At 40.6% G+C, this 21,967-nt stretch overlaps 1 protein-coding gene across 3 annotated transcripts in view; it reads left to right on the top strand.

Annotated features, from left to right (window-relative positions):
• The window catches only part of katnip (katanin interacting protein), a 152,760-nt gene that overhangs the window by 8,462 nt on the left and 122,331 nt on the right, over positions 1-21,967 (top strand). For all 3 annotated transcript variants that reach the window (XM_087997997.1, XM_043711164.2, XM_043711166.2), the window contains exons 2-3: positions 9,517-9,584; positions 17,253-17,344. In XM_087997997.1, the coding sequence (XP_087854123.1) occupies positions 9,517-9,584; positions 17,253-17,344 (160 nt within the window). The remainder of the gene's footprint in view (positions 1-9,516; positions 9,585-17,252; positions 17,345-21,967) is intronic.

Consider the following 21,967-nt stretch of genomic DNA (forward strand, 5'->3'; position numbering starts at 1 on the left):
TTTATCCACATTAATGTGTTTTAAGATGTCCAGCACCATCACCTCTGCAATATGGACATTTTTCAAGATGTTGCTATTTATTTCCCCATGGTATCTGCCTTCCATATTCTCCACAGTAAACACTGATGCAAAATACTCATTTAGTATCTTCCCCATCTACTGTGGTCCCACACATAGGTGGCCTTGCTGATCTTTGAGGGGTCAGATTCTCTCCCTGGTTATCCTTTCACCCTTAACATATTCGGAGAATCCTTTTGGATTTTCTCCTTAAACCCTAATTGCCAAAGCTATCTCATGTCCCATTTTTGCCCTCCTGATCGCCTCCATAAGTGTATATTCCTACTGCCTTTATACTCTAAGGGTTCATTTGATCTCTACTGTCTGTACCAGACATATGCTTCCTTTTTATTCCTAACCAAATTTCAATTTCTCTAGTCCTCCAGCACTCCCTACACCTACCAGCCTTGCCCTTCACCCTAGCAGGAATATACTGTTTCTAGACTTTTGTTATCTCATTTTTGAGGGCTTCTCATTTTCTAGCCGTCCCTTTTCCTGTGAACATCCGCCCCCAATCAACTTTTGAAAGTTCATTCCTAATACTGTCAAAATTGGCCTTCCTCCAATTTAGAACTTTAACTTTTAGATCTGGTCTAGCCTTTTCCATCACTATTTTAAAATGAATACAATTATGGTCAGTGGCCTGAAAGTGCTCCCCCACTGACACTCAGTCACCTTCCTTGCCTTATTTCCCAAGGATAGGTCAGGTTCTGCACTTTGTCTAGTAGCTATATCCACATACTGAATCAGAAAATTTTCCTGTATGCACTTAGCAAATTCCTCTCCATCCAAGCCCTTAACACTATGGCAGTCCCAATCTATGTTTGGAAAGTTGAAATCCCCTGCCACAACTACCCTATTATTCTCACAAATAACTGAGATCATCTTTCAAATTTGTTTCTCAATTTCCACTGACTATTGGGGGGGGATCTATGGTACAATCCCAATAAGGTGGTCATCTCTTTTCTACTTCTCAGTTCCCCCAAATAACCCCTTGTTTTAAAAAATTCTCAAGGTCAGGTTCGTAGGAGAGTAGTCTGACACAGAACAAACGACCAAGAGGCGAGTCTGCTAGAATATGAGCATTTTATTCCCCGCAGCGTCGCCACAACCAGGTCTCATACTTCTTCGGGTCTGGCTTATACTCACTCTACATGTTACCGGAACTGGGAGCCGTCAGTTCTCGTAGAGCGGTTGCCAACAACCCACGCTCGGCGGTTAAACGTAACCCCGGAGCAGACTCCCGGGTCTGGCTTATACTCACTCTACATGTTACCGGAACTGGGAGCCGTCAGTTCTCGTAGAGCGGTTGCCAACAACCCACGCTCGGCGGTTAAACGTAACCCCGGAGCAGACTCACCGAACTGGAGACTTTTCCAGCTGATATACTCTTTTCCAGATATAAACATTCATGTGAACAGCAGAGCAAGGCTAAAAAACACATTCCATTCTGGTTACATACAGATAAGAAGATTCACACGGGGAGGTGTGTAATAAGATTCACACGGGACTAAGCAACACCTCCATTCCGGTTAGATTCACACATGTATTGGGACATAATTTTAACCCTTTCACCACACCCCTCCATTATATTCTTGTCAGTAAGTCACTGAAGGCTAACATGCAAGTGCAACAAGCTACTAAGAAGGCTAATGGAATGTTGGCCTTTATTGTAAGAGGATTTGAGTGAAGTAGTAGTGAAGCCTTGTTTCAATTGTATAGGAGTTTGGTTAGACTGCAACTGAAGTACTATGCACAGTTTTGGTCTCCTTATCACAGGAAAGATAATTGTTTTCTATAGATAGTGTGCAACAAGGTTCACCAGACTTGTTCTTGGAACGGCATACTGTTGTACGAAAGATTGGGCAAACTGGGCCTGTATTCACAAGTTTCAAGGAGTGAGAGGTGATCTCATTTCGGTGTACAAAATACTTGAAGAGATAGACAGGGTAAATACAGATAAGATGGTTCCCTTGGTTGGGAAATGCCAATTAGGTCCAAAATGAGGAGAATTTTTGTTTAGAACATAGAACATTACAGCTCAGTACAAGCCCATCTAACCTACACTATTCCATTTTCATCCATATGCCTATCCAATGACCATTTAAATGCCTGTAAAGTTGGCAAGTCTACAACTATTGCAGGCAGGCTGTTCCATGCCCTTACTACTCTCTGAGTAAAGAAACTACTTCTGACATCTGTCCTATATCTATCATCCCTCAATTTAAAGCTATGCCCCCTCGTGTTAACCATCACCATTCAAGGAAAAAGGATGTGATGGCTGTCCACCTGATCTAACCCTCTGTTTATCTTATATGTCTCAATTAAGACACCTTTCAACCTCCTTCTCTCTAACAAAAATAGCCTCAAGTCCCTCAGCCTTTCCTCGTAAAACCTTCCTTCTATACCAGGCAACATCCGAGTAAATCTCCTCTTAACCCTTTCCAAAGTCTCTACATCCTTCCTATAATGTGGTGACCAGAACTGTACACAATACTCCAAGTGCAGCTGCACCAGAGTCTTGTACAGCTGCAGCATGACCTCATGGCTCCGAAACTTGATCCCTCTACTAATAAAAGGTAACACACTATATGACGCCTTAACAGCCCTATCAACCTGGGTGGCACCTTTGATGGATCTATGTACGTGGACACAGAGATCTCTCTGCTCATCTACACTATCAAGAATCTTACCATTAGCCCAGTATTCTGCATTCCTGTTAATCCTTCTAAAGTGAATCACCTCACACTTTTCCATTAAGTTCCATTTGCCACCTCTCATGTCCAGCTCTGCAGTTTATCTATGTCCCTCTGTAACCTGCAACATCCTTCAGCACTATTCACAACTCCACCGACCTTAGTGTCATCTGCAAATTTACTAACCATCCTTCTATGCCTTCATCTAGGTCATTTATAAAAATGACAAACAACAAAGGCCCCAAAATAGGTTTTTGCGGTACACACTAGTAACTGAACTCCAGGATGAACATTTCCCATCATCAACCAGCCTCTGTCTTCTTTCAGCCAACCAAATTCTGAACCAAACTGCTAAATCACCTTCAATCCCATGCCTCTGTATTTAGTGCACTAGCCTACCATGGGGAACCTTATCAAATGCCTTTCTGAAATCCGTATACACCATATCGACGGCTTTACCCTCATCCACCTGTTCGGTCACCATCTCAGAGAACTCAATAAGGTTTGTGAGTGTGACCTACCCTTCACAAAAACGTAGTGACTATCCCTAATCAGTTTATTCATCTCGAGATGATTATAAATCCTATCTCTTATAAACTTTTCCAACACTTTACCTACTACCGAAGTAAGGCTTACTGGTCTATAATTACCAGGGTTGTCCCTAATCCCCTTCTTGTACAAGTGAACAATATTTGCTAATTTCCAGTCTTCTGGCACTATTTCTGTAGACAATGACGACACAAAGATCAAATCCAAAGGCTCTGCAATCTCCTCCCTGGCTTCCCAGAGAATCCTAGGATAAATCCCATCTGGCCCAGGGGACTTACCTGTTTTCACACTTTCCAGAATTGATAACACCTCCTCCTTGTGAACCTCAATGCCATCTAGTTTAGTAGCCTGTATCTCGGTATTCTGCTCAACAGCATTGTCTGTTTCCAGTGTGAATATTCATTCAGTGCTTCCCCTATCTCCTCTGACTCCACGCACAACTTCCCACTACTATCCTTGATTGGCCCTAATCTTTCCCTAGTCATTCTTTTATTCCCTGATATACCTATGGAAAGCATTAGCATTTTCCTTGATCCTACCTGTGAAAGACTTCTCATATCCCCTCCTGGCTCTTCTTAGCTCTCTCTTTCAGTCTTTCCTGGCCAACTTGTAACTCACCACTTCCCTAATTGAGCCATCACGTTTCATCCTAACATAAGCCTTCTTCTTCCTCTTGACAAGAGATTCAACTTCTTTAGTAAACCACAGCTCCCTCTCTTGACCACTTCCTCCCTGTCTGACAGGTACATACTTATCAAGGACACACAGTAGCTGTTCCTTGAATTGGCTCCACATTTCAATTGTGCCCATCCCCTGCAGTTTCCTTCCCCATCCCATGCATCCTAAATCTTGCCTAATCACATCATAATTGCCTTTCCCCCAGTAATAACTCTTGCCCTGTGGTATATACCTATTCCTTTCCATCGCTCAAGTAAACATAACCAAATTGTGGTTTCTATCACCAAAGTACTCATTTACCTCCAAATCGTAATACCTGGCCAGGTTCATTACCCAGTATCACATCTAATATGGCCTCGTCCCTTGTTGGCCTGTCTACATACTGTGTCAGGAAACCCCCCCCCCCCCCCCCCCCCGCACACATTGGACAAAAACTGACCCATGTAAAGTACTCTATAACTTGCCAAATAGTGATTGGAAATACTAAAGGCCCCGATAACAGCTACCCTGTTACTATCACTCCTATCCAGAATCATCTTTGCTATCCTTTCCTCTACATCTACTACCCTGTTACTCTCGCTCGGTGTGCTCAGTAACCTATCTGGAATCGGCCTAACAATGCTTTGTTTGTAAGGGGGTAGTATGCTCATCTAATGTCCAGCAGTAATGTGCACAAATGTCAATGAACTGGTCAGCTGGCTAGAGCAGTGACAAATAAAGTTCAACCTGGAAATATGTGACAATGCACTTGGAAGGACTAACAAAGCAAGGGATTACCCTATGAATAATAGAAACCTGGAAAGTATTGAAGATCAAAGCAGTCTTAGTGTGAATATCCACACATCACTGCAATAACAGGACAGATGATAAGATGGTTAAGAAGGCATGTGGGATACTTATCTTTATGAGCCAAAGCATAGAACACAATTGTAAGGAGGTTATGCTGGAACTGTATAAAACACTGGTTAGCACAACGAAGTACTATGTGCAGTTCTGGTCACTACATTATAGGAAGGATCTGATTTCAGAGGAGATTTATCAGAATGCTGTCTGAACTAGGAAGAAAGATTGGATTATCTGGGTAGTTTTCCATGGAGCAGCAAAGGTTGAGAGGGGACTGACAGAAGTATATAAGATATGAGAGGCAAAAATAGGATGGAGAGGAAGGCACTTTTTCCATTAGTAAAGGGGTCAATAACCAGGGGCACAGTAAGAGGTAGAAGACTAAGGGGAGAGCTGAGAATGTTTTCACTCAGAGGGTGTTGGGAAAGGGTGAAAGGGTGGTTGATCAGAAACTCTTGTAACATTTAAACAATAGTTCAATATTCACTTGTCTTGCCACAGCCTCCAAGGCTATGGACCAAAAGCTGGAAAATGGGATTAATGTAGTCAGATCTTTGACTGATTCGGACACGATGGGTAGAAACACATTCTCCTGTGCTGGAACTGTCTAGGACTCTATTCCCCTGATTGTTGTTTAAAATTTGACTCCGGATCCTAAATATCGCACTTAAGTACTGCTTTGATACCAAGACCAGTCACTGTTGTCTCACCCCTAGAATTTAGCTCTTTCTAGATTTGAATCAATGTGGTTGTGAGGTCAGAAGTTGAATGTTTCTCATGGAACCCAAACAGAGCATCAGTGAATTGGTTATTGTTGTGTAAGTTCTGCTTGATAGGTGTCAACAAAACCTTCCAATATTTTGATGAGAAGGGTAGACTGAAGATATGGTGACTGGCTGAGTTTGATTGGACACTCTGGAGGCAGGAAATATGTTTCCGCTGATGGGTGAGTGCCAAACCAGAGGACACAGCTTAAAAATACGGGGTAGACCATTTAGGACAGAGATGAGGAGAAACTTCTTCACCCAGAGAGTGGTGGCTGTGTGGAATGCTCTGCCCAAGAGGGCAGTGGAGGCCCAGTCTCTGGATTCATTTTAGTTGGATAGAGCTCTCAAGGATAGTGGAATCAAGGGTAATAGAGATAAGGCAGGAACAGGATACTGATTAAGGATGATCAGCTATGATCATATTCAATGGTGGTACAGGCTCGAAGGGCAGAATGGCCTACTCCTGCACCTATTGTCTATTGTCCTGCTTTTCTGAAGACATGGCATACCTGGGAAAATTCCATCCTTGTTGGTTGATGCCAGTATTATACTGTATTGGAAAAGCTTGATTGGGGGCAGCTAGCTCTAAAGGATGTGTCTTCACTACTACATCAGGATTTATCAGGGTTCATAGCTTCTATGGCAATCAGTACTCATGATAGTTATTTTATATCACAATGACAAAATATAATTGACTGAGGATTTGCTTCTGTGATGGTGGGGATGTCAGGAGGTGGCCAGTCTGGTTCATCCACTCTATTCCTTGCTGAAAATGATTGTGATTTCTTCAGGCTTTTCTTTTGCACCTATATTTATTTTTTGAATACCGTTCTGCATTGAAGTATTCAGTAAACTAATCTGAAATCTTTTATTTTCATGTTTTGCAATTTCAACGCCATTCATGGTAGGTGTTCCTGTTTTTCCAGTCTTTGTATAGTACTATAAATGTAATGCAAGCAATTGTAATCTATTATTTTGTCTGCATACATATTGCCTGAATTTTTTTCCTGCTTCAATTTAACAACTAATTTTCATGTGGTTTTATTTACCAATATACCAGTTCCACTGATTCCTTCTAGATCCAGGTTATTGATGTAAATTAGAAACACTTCTCGATATCTAATATTGGGGCATTAAACACTGCACAGGTTTTGTCTGCTGTTTTTAATGACTGAAAATACTTAATGTTTTCTACCCTTTACCTCTTTCGTATTCATTCCCAAAATTTATGCTAAATTCTTGCTGCCTTCAGCATAACTAATAACTTTTGGTCTAGAATTCTATTAGAATTTTGTTTTTCAATGCCAGAGGTCCCCAGGTTTGACTGGGTTCCATTCCCAGGTGAAAGTGAGGACTCCAGATGCTGGAGATCAGAGTGACCCTCTCTCACTAGTATCCTTACATACAGATAAGGAAGGGTACAACTTCGACTGGGACAACACATCCATCCTAGGACAAGCCAAACAGAGACACGCACGAGAATTCCTAGAAGCATGGGATTTCCAACTGGAACTCTATCAACAAACACATTGAGTTAGACCTCATCTACCACCACATGAGAAAAAGGTCAGGAAATGACATCATCATAGGAAATGACATCACCAACCCAAAGAAACCCAAACATATAAATATAAAGCAGAAATCATCAGTGCTTCGCCCAGAGGCCCACTGAAATGTTACCTAGTAGGGTGACGAAACATCTGGAAATAAACCTTCCAGCTCAGCGAGCAAACCTACATCCAAAATATTCTTACGTTCAACAACGACTACATTTCAAAAGTATCTACATTGACTGTGAAGTGCCCTGATGTATCCTTAGGTTTTGAAAAGTGCTATATAAATGTAGGGTTTTGTTTTCTTTTTAATTGTTTAGATGCTGTGCAAAGCATGTGTCAATCTCCATTTACAATACTGCTGAACTGGGATTCTGGAACAGCAGATCATTTCTTGAACTAGAATCTGCTCAAAATACATTATAACATTACACATGTTGGAGTCCTATTCTTGACAGGGGAAATAGTCTCAAAATCCTAGCTGTGACACCATAGATGTACTTTTTTTTTGTTTTCTAGGTGCCCTTGCCACCTAATTATCTTTGTTTTAAGATGTTTTTGTATTTGTCCCAAGGAATCCTTTCACCTAGAAGCATTTGCAAATTACATTTTTACTCTCAATTTCACTCTTTGTTAGATTCATGCTGGTCTAATCTGATCTTGCTGATTTGAAGCATATATTTTGTCTACATTCTCAACATTATCCATTAATGTTATTTCACTACAGCTGAAGTGATATTGAATACCCTTCTCCAATCCATTTACTTCACTTCTGATTTCATTGATTTCACACTGAAATGCTCCTCATTTCAGTAAATTTAGACTTGTATTTGGCTTTTCTCCTTTTTAAATCTAAACCTCTTGTAACTCTCTATTTCATGCTGGTTTTTAAGATAATTCATAAATAACAAGGTTAAAAGAGAGTCGCTTCTCCTGGTATCTTGATTCGTTAAGTCATGAAGCAGTCACACATTGCATTTACCAACTCTGACTCTATGGTGTTGGGTTTGTCCTGTTAATATTTAGTTGACCTGTAATCTCTTGTTCTTGCATAGTATTTCTTCAATAAATCCAATTCCTTAAATTTATTCATCTGTAGCATGCCCTAGTGTCAGTGTGATTTTTTTTCATGCTTCACTTGTCTAACCAATGTGGTTAATTTTGTAGCTTCTCACCTTGCACAGGCTGAACTACATTTAACTTCCCAGTACTTTGGCATGCAAGGTTACACCTTTGCTTTTTCTACCCACTACGTGTCTGGAAGTTAATTCCATCTTCTGGATTTAGCTATGTTTCTGATATTCCCACTACAAAATAGTTCTCATCTAGGTTCCAGCATTATTAATTCTAATTCTTTCATCTTTTTGTAGGTTGATTGAAGTTTATTCGCTTGTGTCTGATTCTTTTGATCTTAGATTTAATTACATTTGTGAAAGTCTGTATTATGTATCATTCCCAACTTCTGACTCCCATATCCATCCATCACGAAGTTTGCCTACTTTTAATTGTGTTCATGTCAATTTCCTGGTCTCATTTGATGAAACCTACATTTGTCCCTTTATGACTTCCAGACTTGACTATCCATTACCTTCCTCACATCTTTCTCCTTGTAGAAACTTCTAACTGATCCAAAATTTCACTCCCTGTACCCTAACTTGCATCATCTTATTTATCATTCCATCTCTTTGCTATCTACTTTGGCTTCTGGTCTCCATTTGAAAATGTTTCCCTTAACATTTTAGATTTCAGAAGGCTTGGTATTATTTACGTCTATTACTTCCTCTAGCCTTGAAATCCTGCAAGGAATTGTTGCTCCTCTGACTCTGATCTTTTGAGCATCTTTGCATTTGATACACATTGGATGACTGCGTTGCTAGCTACTTTATACCTGACACTCTGAAATCTACACCCCAAACCCCACTTTTACATTGTGTGTCATCCTTGAAGTGCTCATGTGACCTTTACCTGCTGGACCTATAGTCACTTGTCAGCGAATCTGTCTGAATCCCTGATTTTTTTGTATCTTCTATTGTAGCAGAATATATCTGGATGCTGAGGGGTCAGGAAAGACTTTTATCTATTATTTTGCCTTGTTGCAAACTTAAGAAAGAGACAGGAGAGAAGAGTAGGATTTAGAAATGATAAACCACAGCTTCTAGATTGGTAGTATATTTCATTTCCTGTATTTAACTTGCTCTGCTTGTCAGTCATTTAATTAGTTTCTGTTTGGAATTTTAAATAAAAATGAGTATCAATCCATTTCAGGAATCTGTGTTTTTTCTAATAATTGTAGTCCTTATTTTTATTGTAAATTTTATAGTTATATTTAAGGTATATTTTTAAACACATGTTACCTTTCTTTGTTCTCCAAAGGCCACTGCTTACACAGACAGTCTGCCCAAGTGAAAACAGACAAGGACAGCTTAAGGGAATGGGGTGAGGTAAGATTAAAATATCTCGAAGAAGTTGTTTGTCATTTAATTGTATCAAGATTTCGATGATTTAGGAATTTTGCTCGTTGTACCTATCTCTCAAAATCTCCTTGCAGCTGTTTCCTTCAGTACATTATTATAGTTTTTATTTTGCATTAAGGTTGGTTCAAATAAATAATCTTCCTTCGAAGCAAAATGACAGCTCATCTAAATTGAAATCAAAGCAGGTGATTAAATGGCGACTTGTATTTTAGGATTGTTTATCTGAACAGCAGTTTACTCCTGAATGGAATACTGACAGTTTAAGCTAGCACGTTTGGAAGAAATTTTAACTGTAAAATTAAAATGTTGGTGTGTTTGCGGTCCATCTCTTTTAATTGTATTGTGAGTTTGATTTTTCTAGTGTGAGTGGTTTACCTTTGCATTTCTTTCTGTCTCTTGCAGCTGCTGTAATGCCCAAAGCCATCATATGTGAGGGGGTCCCAGTATATTTCAATCTTCTATAATTAAAAGCAAAGTGCTGGAACAGCTTTGCAGGTCAGGCAGCATTGGATGGGAGAAAGAAACTGAGCTAGCATTTCAGGTCAATGATCTCTCATCAGAACAGGAAGAAGTTAGGGATATAACAGTTTATAAGCAGACAAGTGGATGTGGGTAGGGTGAGAACACAAGGGAAGGTCTGTGATTGCATCGAGGGAAAGAATGACCAAATACAGAGGGAGTGATGGTTAAAGGGACTAAGGGACAATAATAAATTTAACAAATCTAGTGGAGGTTTAGGACAATAGTATTATTGAACCCCACGGGCAGGATGTATTTGAAAAAAATGGAAGTTGTAATTCTGAGCTGAAGTTTTTGAACTCATTGTTGAAGATGGTAGGTAAAGTGTCTCAACGAAAGATTGATACCCTTCCTCCAGGCTGTATTGAGTTTAATTGAAACAACGTTAGAGGCCTAAATGGGATGAAGAATGCAAGCAGCAAGTGACCAGCAGCATTCTGGTCATGAATCTCCTGGTTTTGCATGAAATGGTACTGAGAAAGCAGAATGAATATTGGAGTGATTGAAGAAGAATTTAGGATGCTTTGGAGGGAATGGTGCCTGAGCAGTGCTTAAAAGATGGGGAGGTGAAGATTGTGACATTGCTGTGAATCTTGGTGTTTAAAAAGGTTAGTTAAATGAAGATGGTGATGGAGTGTGCTATGAGGGCAAGGAGAATCTATTGTCATTTTGCAAGATAGACAGAAGGAGTAAGGGTTTCATTATAGGATAAATTGAATGAACACAGTCTGATTCATCAAGTGGAAGAGAATCTTTTGGGAAAATTGAAGCAGTAAGGTCAAATATTAAAATGGATATGCTTGATGTGGAGAAACTAGGAGAATGGAATAGAACACTTACAGAAAGCAGGGTGGGTGGAAGTGTAATCAAGGTAGATTGTATAGTACAAGTCAGTGTGCTTATAATAGATATTGATGGACAGCCTATACTGATTTGCAGGCTCTGAATAACATTTTACTATGTTCTATATCTGTACAAAGTGAATTATGGATTTTGTTTTTCTCTGGTCTGCCACATGGTTATTTTCATTTTGTCATAGTTAGCAAATATGAAATGAAGATAAGAGAATGAATATTGTTATTCTACGTTCGACTTCACCGTAACATTCCGGTCTTTTTTCTTCTTGTCATCACCTACGTTCTAAGGTATAAATCTGCATGCTAACCTCTATTGTGCAAAACTGGTTTAACCCATCTCTGGATCTATACATGTGTCTCTGTGAAGCATCTTCCCTCATTCTTTGCACTACTAACTGTTTCCTGGCTAAATATTTGAACTGCAGCACGAGGGAGCACACTCCCTACAAATGTTCAGAAGTAGTGTTACTCTCAGTTAGTCAATCCAGGATTGCTTAAAGTGAGAGATGCCTTTTTAATTTATTTGCAACTAGACAGACATCCAAAGTTAAGTTTTCAGATGAAAACTGAACTAACAAGTAAATTAAACAGAATCATTTTGGGATTGACCCTTGCCTAAGGTGTTCTGTTCGTACGTCAATCATTGTTATTAAAATTCTCATTAGAAATATATCCAGTCTGGTTTTTAATAGGACTTATAGCAGACTCTGTCAAAAAGACTTTGAGGAGCACCAAAATGTATGGATTTCCTCCGTCTTTATTAATTTTCACAATTTTCTCTCAATTAATGTGTTATTTGGATTCGCATGAAGCCTCTGCACACTTAGCAATATTCCTATTACAGTGGCTTTTATTCACTCCAGTTCTTTGGGTATTTTGAATATTAAATAAATTAATAGTTGAAGGATTAATAACAAGGGATGTAGTTTTAAAGTAGAAGACAGGAGGTTTAGAGGAATTTTGAGGTAAACCTTTTTCACACAGAGAGTGATGATGATCTGGAATGCACTGCCTGGGAGGGTAGTTGAAATAGAAAGCGTTACAACCTTTAAGAAGTACTTGGATGAGCACTTAATATCATAGCATTCAAGGCTCTGGGTCGAGTGTAGGTTGTAGTGTATTTTTGGTGGGACAGATTCGGCTGAATAGCCCCTTCTATACTATAAGCTTTTATGATTCAAAGAGTTAAGAGATAAACAGCTTTACTTTTAAAAATCTTCAGCCCGTGTTGGATTCCAAAACACTCTTAACGACCAAATGACTGAGGTGGGAATTGCCTCCACAAAGTCTATCCAACTTGCTCAGTGGTGTTAATTAAAACTGCATAAAAATTCATGAAATTACTATTGCCATTCTATATGCCTGTGATGCATTGCAAATTCTACTGGTTTATCCTGGTCATAAAGCAGACACTGAAATAAGATTTGATGCCCTGCAGACAGCCAAAACCACGGATGCTCCTGCTGCTGAGCAAAAAGAAGTCAGGATCAGTTGCATATGGGCTGGCAGCTGCAATGCAGGCATGTGCAATTCTTTCTCACACATTTCCAGCCAGTGGCAGGAGTTACTGCTCCTTAACAAAAACATGAGGTGCTGGAAAAGCTCAGCAGGACTGGCAGTATGTGTGAAGAGAAATCAGAGTTAATGTTTTGGGTCTGGTGACCCTTCCTCAGAATCTTGCTCCTTAAATGCGTTTGCTTTGAACAAATTGTAGGAGCTTGTGAACTTGTTTGTAAACATTGAGACTATCTGTTCACCTGTCTCTTCTGCTTCCATCCTTTCCAATGACCTACCAAAACAAACACCAGCTTGCACTTGCGAAAAGCTATAAATCTATATATCCAAAGGTTTTCTCCGCTCCTGTCCTCGAGGTCATCAAACTGATGGATCCAAGTTACTGCTCCATTGATCCCATTCCATTAAACTGCTAACCACTGAACTTTGGGTCTGGCTGACAATGTAAATTGATCCCTTACCTCATCGCTGCCTCTAATCTTCTCAAAGCTGCAGTTGTCATCTATTTCTTCAAAAATGTGCTGCCCTGGCCCTTCTCTGCTTAAAACTGTCACCGATTTCTAGTTTCCCTGTGCTCTCTAAAATCATTTATATTTTGCTGTCCAAAATATGTGATTATCCCTCATGCTAATTCACATAACTCCATATGATTAGAGTCATAGAAATGTACAGCATGGAAACAGACCCTTCAGTCTGACTCATCCATGCCGACCACATACCCCAACCCAATCTAGTCCCACCTGCCAGCACTTGGCCCATATCCCTCCAAACCCTTCCTATTCATATACCCATCCAGATGCCTTTTAAATGTTGCAATTGTACCAGCCTCCACCACTTCCTCTGGCAGCTCAATCCATAGACGTACCACTCTCTTTGTGAAAAAGTTGCCCCTTAGGTCTCTTTTATATCTTTCCCCTCTCACCCTAAACCTATGCCCTCTATTTATGGACTCCCCCACCCCAGGGAAAAGACTTTGTTTATTTATCCTATTCATTCTCCAGGGAAAACAGCCCTAGCCTATTCAACCTCTCCCTATAGCTCAAATCCTCCAACCCTGGCAACATCCTTGTCTGAACCCTTTCAAGTTTCATAACATCTTTCCGATAGGAAGGAGACCATAATTGCACGCAATATTCCAAAAGTTGCCTAACTAATGTTCTGTACAGCTGCAACATGACCTCCCAACTCCAGTGCTCAACACTGATCAATAAATGAAAGCATACCAAACGCCACCTTCACTATCCTATCTACCTGTGATTCTGCTTTCAAGGAGCTAAGAACATGCACTCCAAGGTCTCTTTGTTCAGCAACACTGAACCTTACCATTAAGTGTGTAAGTCTTGCTCTGATTTGCTTTCGCAAAATGCAGCACCTCGCATTTATCTATATTAAACTCCATCTGCCACTTCTGAACCCATTGGCCCATCTAGTCAAGATCCTGTTGTAATCTGAGGTAACCTTCTTCTCTGTCCACTACACCTCCAATTTTGGTGTCATCTGCAAACTTACTAATTATACCTCTTCTGCTCACATCCAAATCATTTATATAAATGACGAAAAGTAGTGAACCCAGCACCGATCCTTGTGGCACTCCACTGGTCACAGGCCTTCAGTCTGAAAAACAACCCTCCACCACCACCCTCTGTCTTCTACCTTTGAGCCAGTTCTGTTTCCAAATGGCTAGTTCTCCCTGTATTCCATGAGACCTAACTTTGCTAACCAGTCTTCATGGGGAACATTGTCGAATGCCTTACTGAAGTCCATATCGATCACGTCCACCACTCTGCCCTCATCAGTCCTTTTTGTTATTTCTTCAAAAAACTCAATCAAGTTTGTGAGACACATTTTCCCATGTTGACTATCCCTGATCAGTTCTTACCTTCCCACATCCATGTACGTCCTGTCCCTCAGGATTCCCTCCAACAACTTGTCCACCACCGAGGTCAGGCTGATTAGTCTATAGTTCCCTGGCTTTTCCTTACCACCTTTCTTAAACAGTGCGACCACGTTAGCCAACTTCCAGTCTTCCAGCACCTCACTTGTGACTATTGATGATACAAATATCTCAGCAAGAGACCCAGCAATCATTTCCCAAGCTTCCCAGAAATCTAGGCTACACCTGATCAGGTCGTGGGGATTTATCTACTTTTATGCCTCTCAAAACATCCAGTACTTCCTCCTCTGTAATATGGACATTTTTCAAGATGTCGCCATCTATTTCCCTACATTCTATATCTTCCATGTCCTTTTCCACAGTAAATACTGATGCAAAATACTCATTTAGTATCTCCCCATCCCCTGCGGCTCCACACAAAGGCCACCTTGCTGATCTTTGAGGGGCCCTATTCTCTCCCTAGTTTCCTTTTGTCCCTAATGTATTTGTAAAAACCCTTTTGGATTCTCCTTAACCCTATTTGCCAAAGCTATCTCATGTCCCCTTTTTGCCCTCCTCATTTCCTTCTTAAGCATACTCCTACTGCCTTTATACTCTTCTAAGGATTCATTCCCTCTCTCCTGTCTATACCTGACATATACTTCATTCTTTTTCTTAATCAAACCCTCAATTTCTTTAGTCATCCTGCATTTCCTATACCTACCAACCTTTCCTTTCACCCTTACAGGAATATACTGTTTCTGGACTCTTATTATCTCATTTCTAAAGACTTACCATTTTCCAGCTGTCCCTTTACCTGCAATCATCTGCCCCGATCAGCTTTTGAAAGTTCTTGCCTAATACCGTCAAAATTGGCCTTTCTCCAATTTAGAACTTCAACTTTTATATCCAGTCTATCCTTTTCCATCACTATTTAAAAACTAATAGAATTATAGTCACTGGCCCCAAAGAGCTCCCCCACTGATACCTCAGTCATCTGCCCTGCCTTATTTCCCAAGAATAATTAAGTTTTGTACCTTCTCTAGTAGGTACATCCACATACTGAATCAGAAAATTTTCTTGTACACACTTAACAAATTGCTGTCCATCTAAACCCTTAACACTATGGCAGTCCCAGTCTATGTTTGGAAAGTTAAAATCCCTTACCATAACCACCCTATTATTCCTACAGATAACTGAGAGCTCCTTACAAGTTCGTTTCTCAATTTCCCTCTGACTATTAGGAGGTCTATAATATAATCCCAATGAGGTGATCATCCCTTTCTTATTTCTCAGTTCCACACAAATAACTTTCCTGGATGTATTTCCAGGAATATCCTCCCTCAGTACAGCTGTAATGCTATCCCTTATCAAAAACGCCACTCCCCTTCCTGTCTTGCCTCCCTTTCTGTCCTTCCTGTCAGGTTTCTATCCAGTCACAGCAGAACTATGGGCTAACAAAAATCATTTCCTCTATCCTCTATGATGGCAACCATGGTGTTTTATCTGAATACGTATTGCTGAAAGCATGATTATCAATATAAAAACTTAAACATGATCCCAGAACTGTTTGAACAATTGACTAGAATGACCACAATTGAAGTGACAAGATATTTTAAGTTATCCACACAGGTTATACCAAGCATGGGTTGTGAGCTATCCTCTTTCACTTGGTCAAGGTCCTTTCTTTATTCTCTCTAAGCAGTGTTCTTGGAAGGCTCAGGACCGCAAGTGACCACAATTTTGGAAGGCCTAGTCCTGTGCTTTTGAGACTGCTCACTGATGTGTGAACACTGGTCTTAAAGCACGTGGGCTAGCTCAGCTCTTGTTGTTAACCTTAAAAAGGTGCGTCCGGCCACTGATTTTACATTAAATATCCAATAAATCTTCTTTATCATGACTTGTGGATTTGCCTATCCACATCAAAAAGGAAGTAATTAAGTTCAACATCCGTGGTAAAATTCACAGTTGTGAATTTTCATCAGTTGTGAGGTTTCTCACAAACAAAACTCTCGCATATACGGAGGAACGACTGTACAACTGAATCTCCAGTTAAACATCTCTCAACCTAAAGAAATTGTTCTCGGCCTGGGAATAAATATTGAGTGTTCTTGGATGTATTGCTGTGAGCTACTTCAAACAGCAGGATCCAAACGATAGTTTCTCCAAAGAGAAATAAATCTGGTCATAGTTTATTTGCAGACCAGGGACACTACAATAACAGAAGCAAATATTTGGACCTGCTGTATTACTATTAGGGCTAAAATCTGTTTACAAATGCAGCCATATCAGCATGATATGGCAACTGCTTACCAAAATCCACAAGCTACAGAGTCAAGAGCACCACCCAGACCTTCTCACAAACCAGCCTTCTAACCATTGACTCCATCCATACTTCCTGCTGCCTAGGGAAAGCAACCAACGTAATCAAAGGCCCCTCCCACCATGGTTACACTCTCTTCCACCCTCTTCCATCAGGGAGAAGATTATAAAGGTTTGAATACATGTACAAACAGATTCAAAAACAACTTCTTCCCTGCCTTAACAGGTTTTTGAATGGGCCTTTCAAATGTTAATGCTGATCTTTCACTGCACCTTCTCTATAGCTGTAACACTGTATTCTGCACTCTGTTTTACTACATTAATGCAGTTTGGGATAATCTGCCTGCATAGCACGCAAAACAACTTTTCACTGTATCTCAGTACATGTGACAGCAATAAATTAAATCAAAAAAGTTTAATGTATCAAAGTGCTCCTCTCACAGGCAACATTTTACCAAAATATACCATGGATTCAGAATTGTATCTTTTTAACAACAAAATAAAATGTCTTACCAAATCTGTTGCTCAATTAGCTTATTTGTTTTGTAGGTAGTTGGTTTAAACAAAACCGACCAAAATGTGTTAATGGACTTTGATGAAAAACATGATCAATATCTGATATTCCTTCAATGCAGAAACAGGTAATGCGGGTGTTTTTCATCCTAACTTCCTCATTTTCTTAAATGCATTTGGGTATTTGAATCCATTAGATAAATAGAATTCCACTGTTGAATATGAAGATGTCACTTTGTTTGCAGTCATGTTTTTTTAAGCAGGTACTGAATATTGGCAATGAGATTGTGCTACATCCTTAATCACAGTGGCAGATTTCTCAAACTTATTGTCAATGGTATTTGATTATACTTTTCTTGTAGTTCAACTTTTTCATGAAATTTGGCTGAAGTAATTGTAAATGTGGCACTGATGGTTTTTTTTCCCCCTATTTTAAGTACAAGGGAGGGACAACTGTTTTGAGTTATAATTTTTACTCTGTGAGACAGCTCCACAATTAATTTTAGATCTAGCTTTCAAGCATTCTAGCATTTTCTTAACACATTTGATTACATTATCTACTGTGCTAAAATAATTTGCTATTCATATCTCTTTAAAGGTTGATATTTTCAGAAAATAAAGCAAAATATTGGCATTGAAATAAAAAATAAAAACAAAATTACTAGCAATTTTCAACTTTGAAATGAAGAATAAAGATTTAAATTTTACTTGCACATATGTTGGTCACTATGCAGATATCTAATAGTAGTCTTGAAGTAGTAAAAACCAAAAGAACTATGAGCGCTGGAAATCAGAAACAAAAACAGAAAAGCTCAGCAGATCTGGCAAGATGTGAGAGAAATCAAAGTTATTAATTTGAATTCAGTGACCCTTCCTCAGAACAGGTCTTAAAAGTAGTCCTTTCCAAACCTTTTCCAATTGTGACGCCATTTTGCTGAGAGTGGTGGTGGTGGGCGAAACAAGTAGGGGAGATTTTGAGACCTGTGAGTACAGAGGGATGGAATCAGGAGGGGTGATGTGTGGTGGGTATGAAAGGATGTGAGAGAGTGGGGTTAGTCCACAGGAATTAAATAAAAAGCACCTATTGTTCATAGGTTTTACAAGACAACAGTCAGGCCTCAATGATTAGCAGGCTGGACCACAGCCACAATTAAACAAGCCTGTGGTGGTTTGAAGGCCCCATGCAATTGTTCTCACTTGGTCAGTGCTCTGTGGCAGCCATTTCTGCCTCAGAGCCCATGACCCCAAAGTTTCAACTTCTGACCTCATTGGTGCCATGACCCACAGTTTGGTTTGGGAAACCCTACCTTTAATGGGTTACTTTTTAATCAAAAAATAGTTATAGAACATAGAATATAGAAGAATACAGCGCAGTACAGGCCCTTCGGCCCTCGATGTTGCGCTGATCCTAGCTCACTATCCTCCATATGCCTATCCAATGCCCGCTTAAATGCCCATAATGAGGGAGAGTCCACCACTGCTACTGGCAGGGCATTCCATGAACTCACGACTCGCTGAGTAAAGAACCTACCCCTAACATCTGTCCTATACCTATCCCCCCTTAATTTAAAGCTATGCCCCCTTGTAATAGCTGACTCCATAAGTGGAAAAAGATTCTCACTGTCAACCCTATCTAAACCCCTAATCATCTTGTACACCTCTATCAAGTCACCCCTAAACCTTCTTTTCTCCAATGAAAACAACCCCAAGTGCCTCAGCCTTTCCTCATACGATCTTCCTACCATACCAGGTAACATCCTGGTAAACCTCCTCTGCACCCGTTCCAGTGCCTCGACATCCTTCCTATAGTATGGCGACCAAAACTGCACACAATACTCCAGATGTGGCCGCACCAGAGTCTTATACAACTGCAACATGACCTCAGGACTCCGGAACTCAATTCCTCTACCAATAAAAGCTAGTACGCCATATGCCTTCTTCACCGCACTATTTACCTGGGTGGCAACTTTCAAAGATCTGTGTACATGGACACCAAGATCCCTCTGCTCATCCACACTACCAAGTATCTGACCATTAGCCCAGTACCCCATCTTTTTGTTACTCTTACCAAAGTGAATCACCTCACACTTAGCTACATTGAACTCCATTTGCCACCTTTCTGCCCAGTTCTGCAGCTTATCTATATCCTGCTGTAACCTGCCACATCCTTCCTCACTGTCTACAACTCCACCGACTTTCGTATCGTCCGCAAACTTGCTCACCCAACCTTCTAACCCCTCCTCCAGGTCATTTATAAAAATGACAAACAGCAATGGTCCCAAAACAGATCCTTGCGGAACACCGCTAGTGACGGCACTCCAAGATGAACCTTTGCCATCAACTACTACCCTCTGTCTTCTTCCAGCCAGCCAACTCCTAATCCAAACCTCCAACTCACCCTCAATGCCATACCTCCGTATTTTGTGCAGTAGTCTACCATGGGGAACCTTATCAAACGCCTTACTAAAATCCATATACACTACATCTACCGCTTTCTCCTCATCCACCTCCTTAGTCACCTCAAAGAATTCAATAAGGTTTGTGAGGCACGACCTGCCCTTCACAAAACCATGCTGACTATCCTTGATCACATTATTCCTATCCAGATGTTCATAAATCCTATCCCTTACAATTCTCTCTAAGACTTTGCCCACAACAGAAGTGAGACTCACCGGCCTATAGTTACTAGGGTTATCCCTACTCCCCTTCTTGAACAAGGGAACCACATTTGCTAGCCTCCAATCTTCTAGCACTACTCCTGTAGACAACGAGGACATAAAAATCAAGGCCAATGGCTCTGCAATCTCCTCCCTTGCTTCCCAGAGAATCCTAGGATAAATGCCATCAGGCCCAGGGGACTTATCTATTTTCACCCTTTCCAGAATTTCCAACACCTCTTCTCTACATACCTCAAAGCCATCCATTCTACTTAATTGTGACTCAGTATTCACATCGACAACAATGTCCTGTTCCTGAGTGAATACTGACGAAAAGTATTCATTCAGTGTCTCCCCAATCTCTTCAGCCTCCACTCGCAACTTCCCACTACTATCCTTGAGTGGATCTATTCCTACCCTAGTCATTCTTTTATTCCTGACATACCTGTAGAAAGCCTTAGGGTTTTCCCTAATCCTACCAACTAAGGACCTTTCATGTCCCCTCCTTGCTGCTCTTAACTCTCTCTTCAGGTCCTTCCTGGCTACCTTACAACTCTCAATCGCCCCAATTGAATTTTCACGCCTCATCTTTACATAGGCCGCCCTCTTCCATTTAACAAGGGATTCCAATTCCTTATTAAACCACGGCTCCCTCACACGACCCTTTCCTCCCTGCCTGACGGGTACATACTTATCAAGGACACTCAATAGTTGCTCCTTGAACAAGCTCCACATATCAATTACACCCTTGCCTTGAAGCTTACTTTTCCAAGCCACACATCCTAAGTCATGCCTCACCACATCATAATTTCCCTGCCCCCAGCTATAACTCTTGCCCTGTAGTGCACACTTATCCCTCTCCATCACTAGAGTAAAAGTCACCAAATTGTGGTCACTGTCCCCAAAGTGCTCACCTACCTCTAATTCTAACACCTGGCCTGGTTCGTTATCCAGAACCAAATCCAGTATGGCCTCACCTCTTGTTGGCGTATCTACATATTGTGTCAGGAAACCCTCCTGCACACATTGGACAAACACTGACCCATCTAACGAACTTGAGCTATAGCTTTCCCAATCAATATCAGGAAAGTTAAAGCCCCCATAACAACCACCCTATTACTTTCACTCTTCTCTTGAATCATCCTCGCAATCCTTCTACAATTCTAGGACTATTAGGAGGCCTGTAAAAGACTCCTAACAGGGTGAGCTCACCTTTCCTATTCCTAACCTCAGCCCAAACTACCTCAGATGGCGAGTCTTCATCCATCGTCCTTTCCACAGGTGTAATACTATCTTTGACAAGCAATGCCACACCTCCCCCTCTTTTACCCCCACCTCTGACCCTACTAAAACATTTAAACCCTGGGACCTGTAACAGTCAATCCTGTCCCTGTACAGCCAGTCCTGTCCCTGTTAATTAATTGATTGATCCAAATTGACAGGTTTCACTGTTGCAAACTTTTTCTCCATTCCTGAAGGTCGTTATGGCAAAAACCATGACCTGCAATTCTGATCAATCGGTGACTCACTGTTTATCTTACCCTCTTAGTTCCACTCTGATCCTTGTCATTGGAATTAATTTCCTTCCAGTTGAGTGCAGTTCGGAGCAGAAAAGAAGATAGTTTTCTCTACATAAAGTCATAGAAATTGCACAGAAAAAGGCCCTTGGCCTGTTGGGTCTGCACCAGTCAATAGCAATCTCCTAACTAATCTAATCCTATTTTCCAGCACTTGGCCTCTCGCACTGTGTGCTTTGACGTCACAAGTGCATGTCTAAATACTTCTTAAATGTTATGAGGATTTCTTCCTTTACCACCTTTACAGGCAGTAAGTTCCAGATTCCCAGAACCCTCTGGGGTGCAAAAGGATTTCCTCATATCTCCTGTAAACCTTCAATCTATGCCCTGTGTTCATTGATCTCTTCATCGATCGGGAAAGTTCCTTCCAAAATCCTACTTTCCTATATACTGTATCTATGCCCATCATTACATTTATGTCTCCTCTCAATCTCCTTGAAGGAAAACAATTCCAGTCTGTCCAATTTATCTTCAAAACTGAAATTCTCCAGGCCAGGTAATATCCTGGTAAATCTCC

Source organism: Chiloscyllium plagiosum, unplaced genomic scaffold, assembly GCF_037043375.1.
Source record: "Chiloscyllium plagiosum isolate Xiang-an unplaced genomic scaffold, Cpla_swu_hap1 HiC_scaffold_20, whole genome shotgun sequence".
NCBI lineage: Eukaryota > Metazoa > Chordata > Chondrichthyes > Orectolobiformes > Hemiscylliidae > Chiloscyllium > Chiloscyllium plagiosum.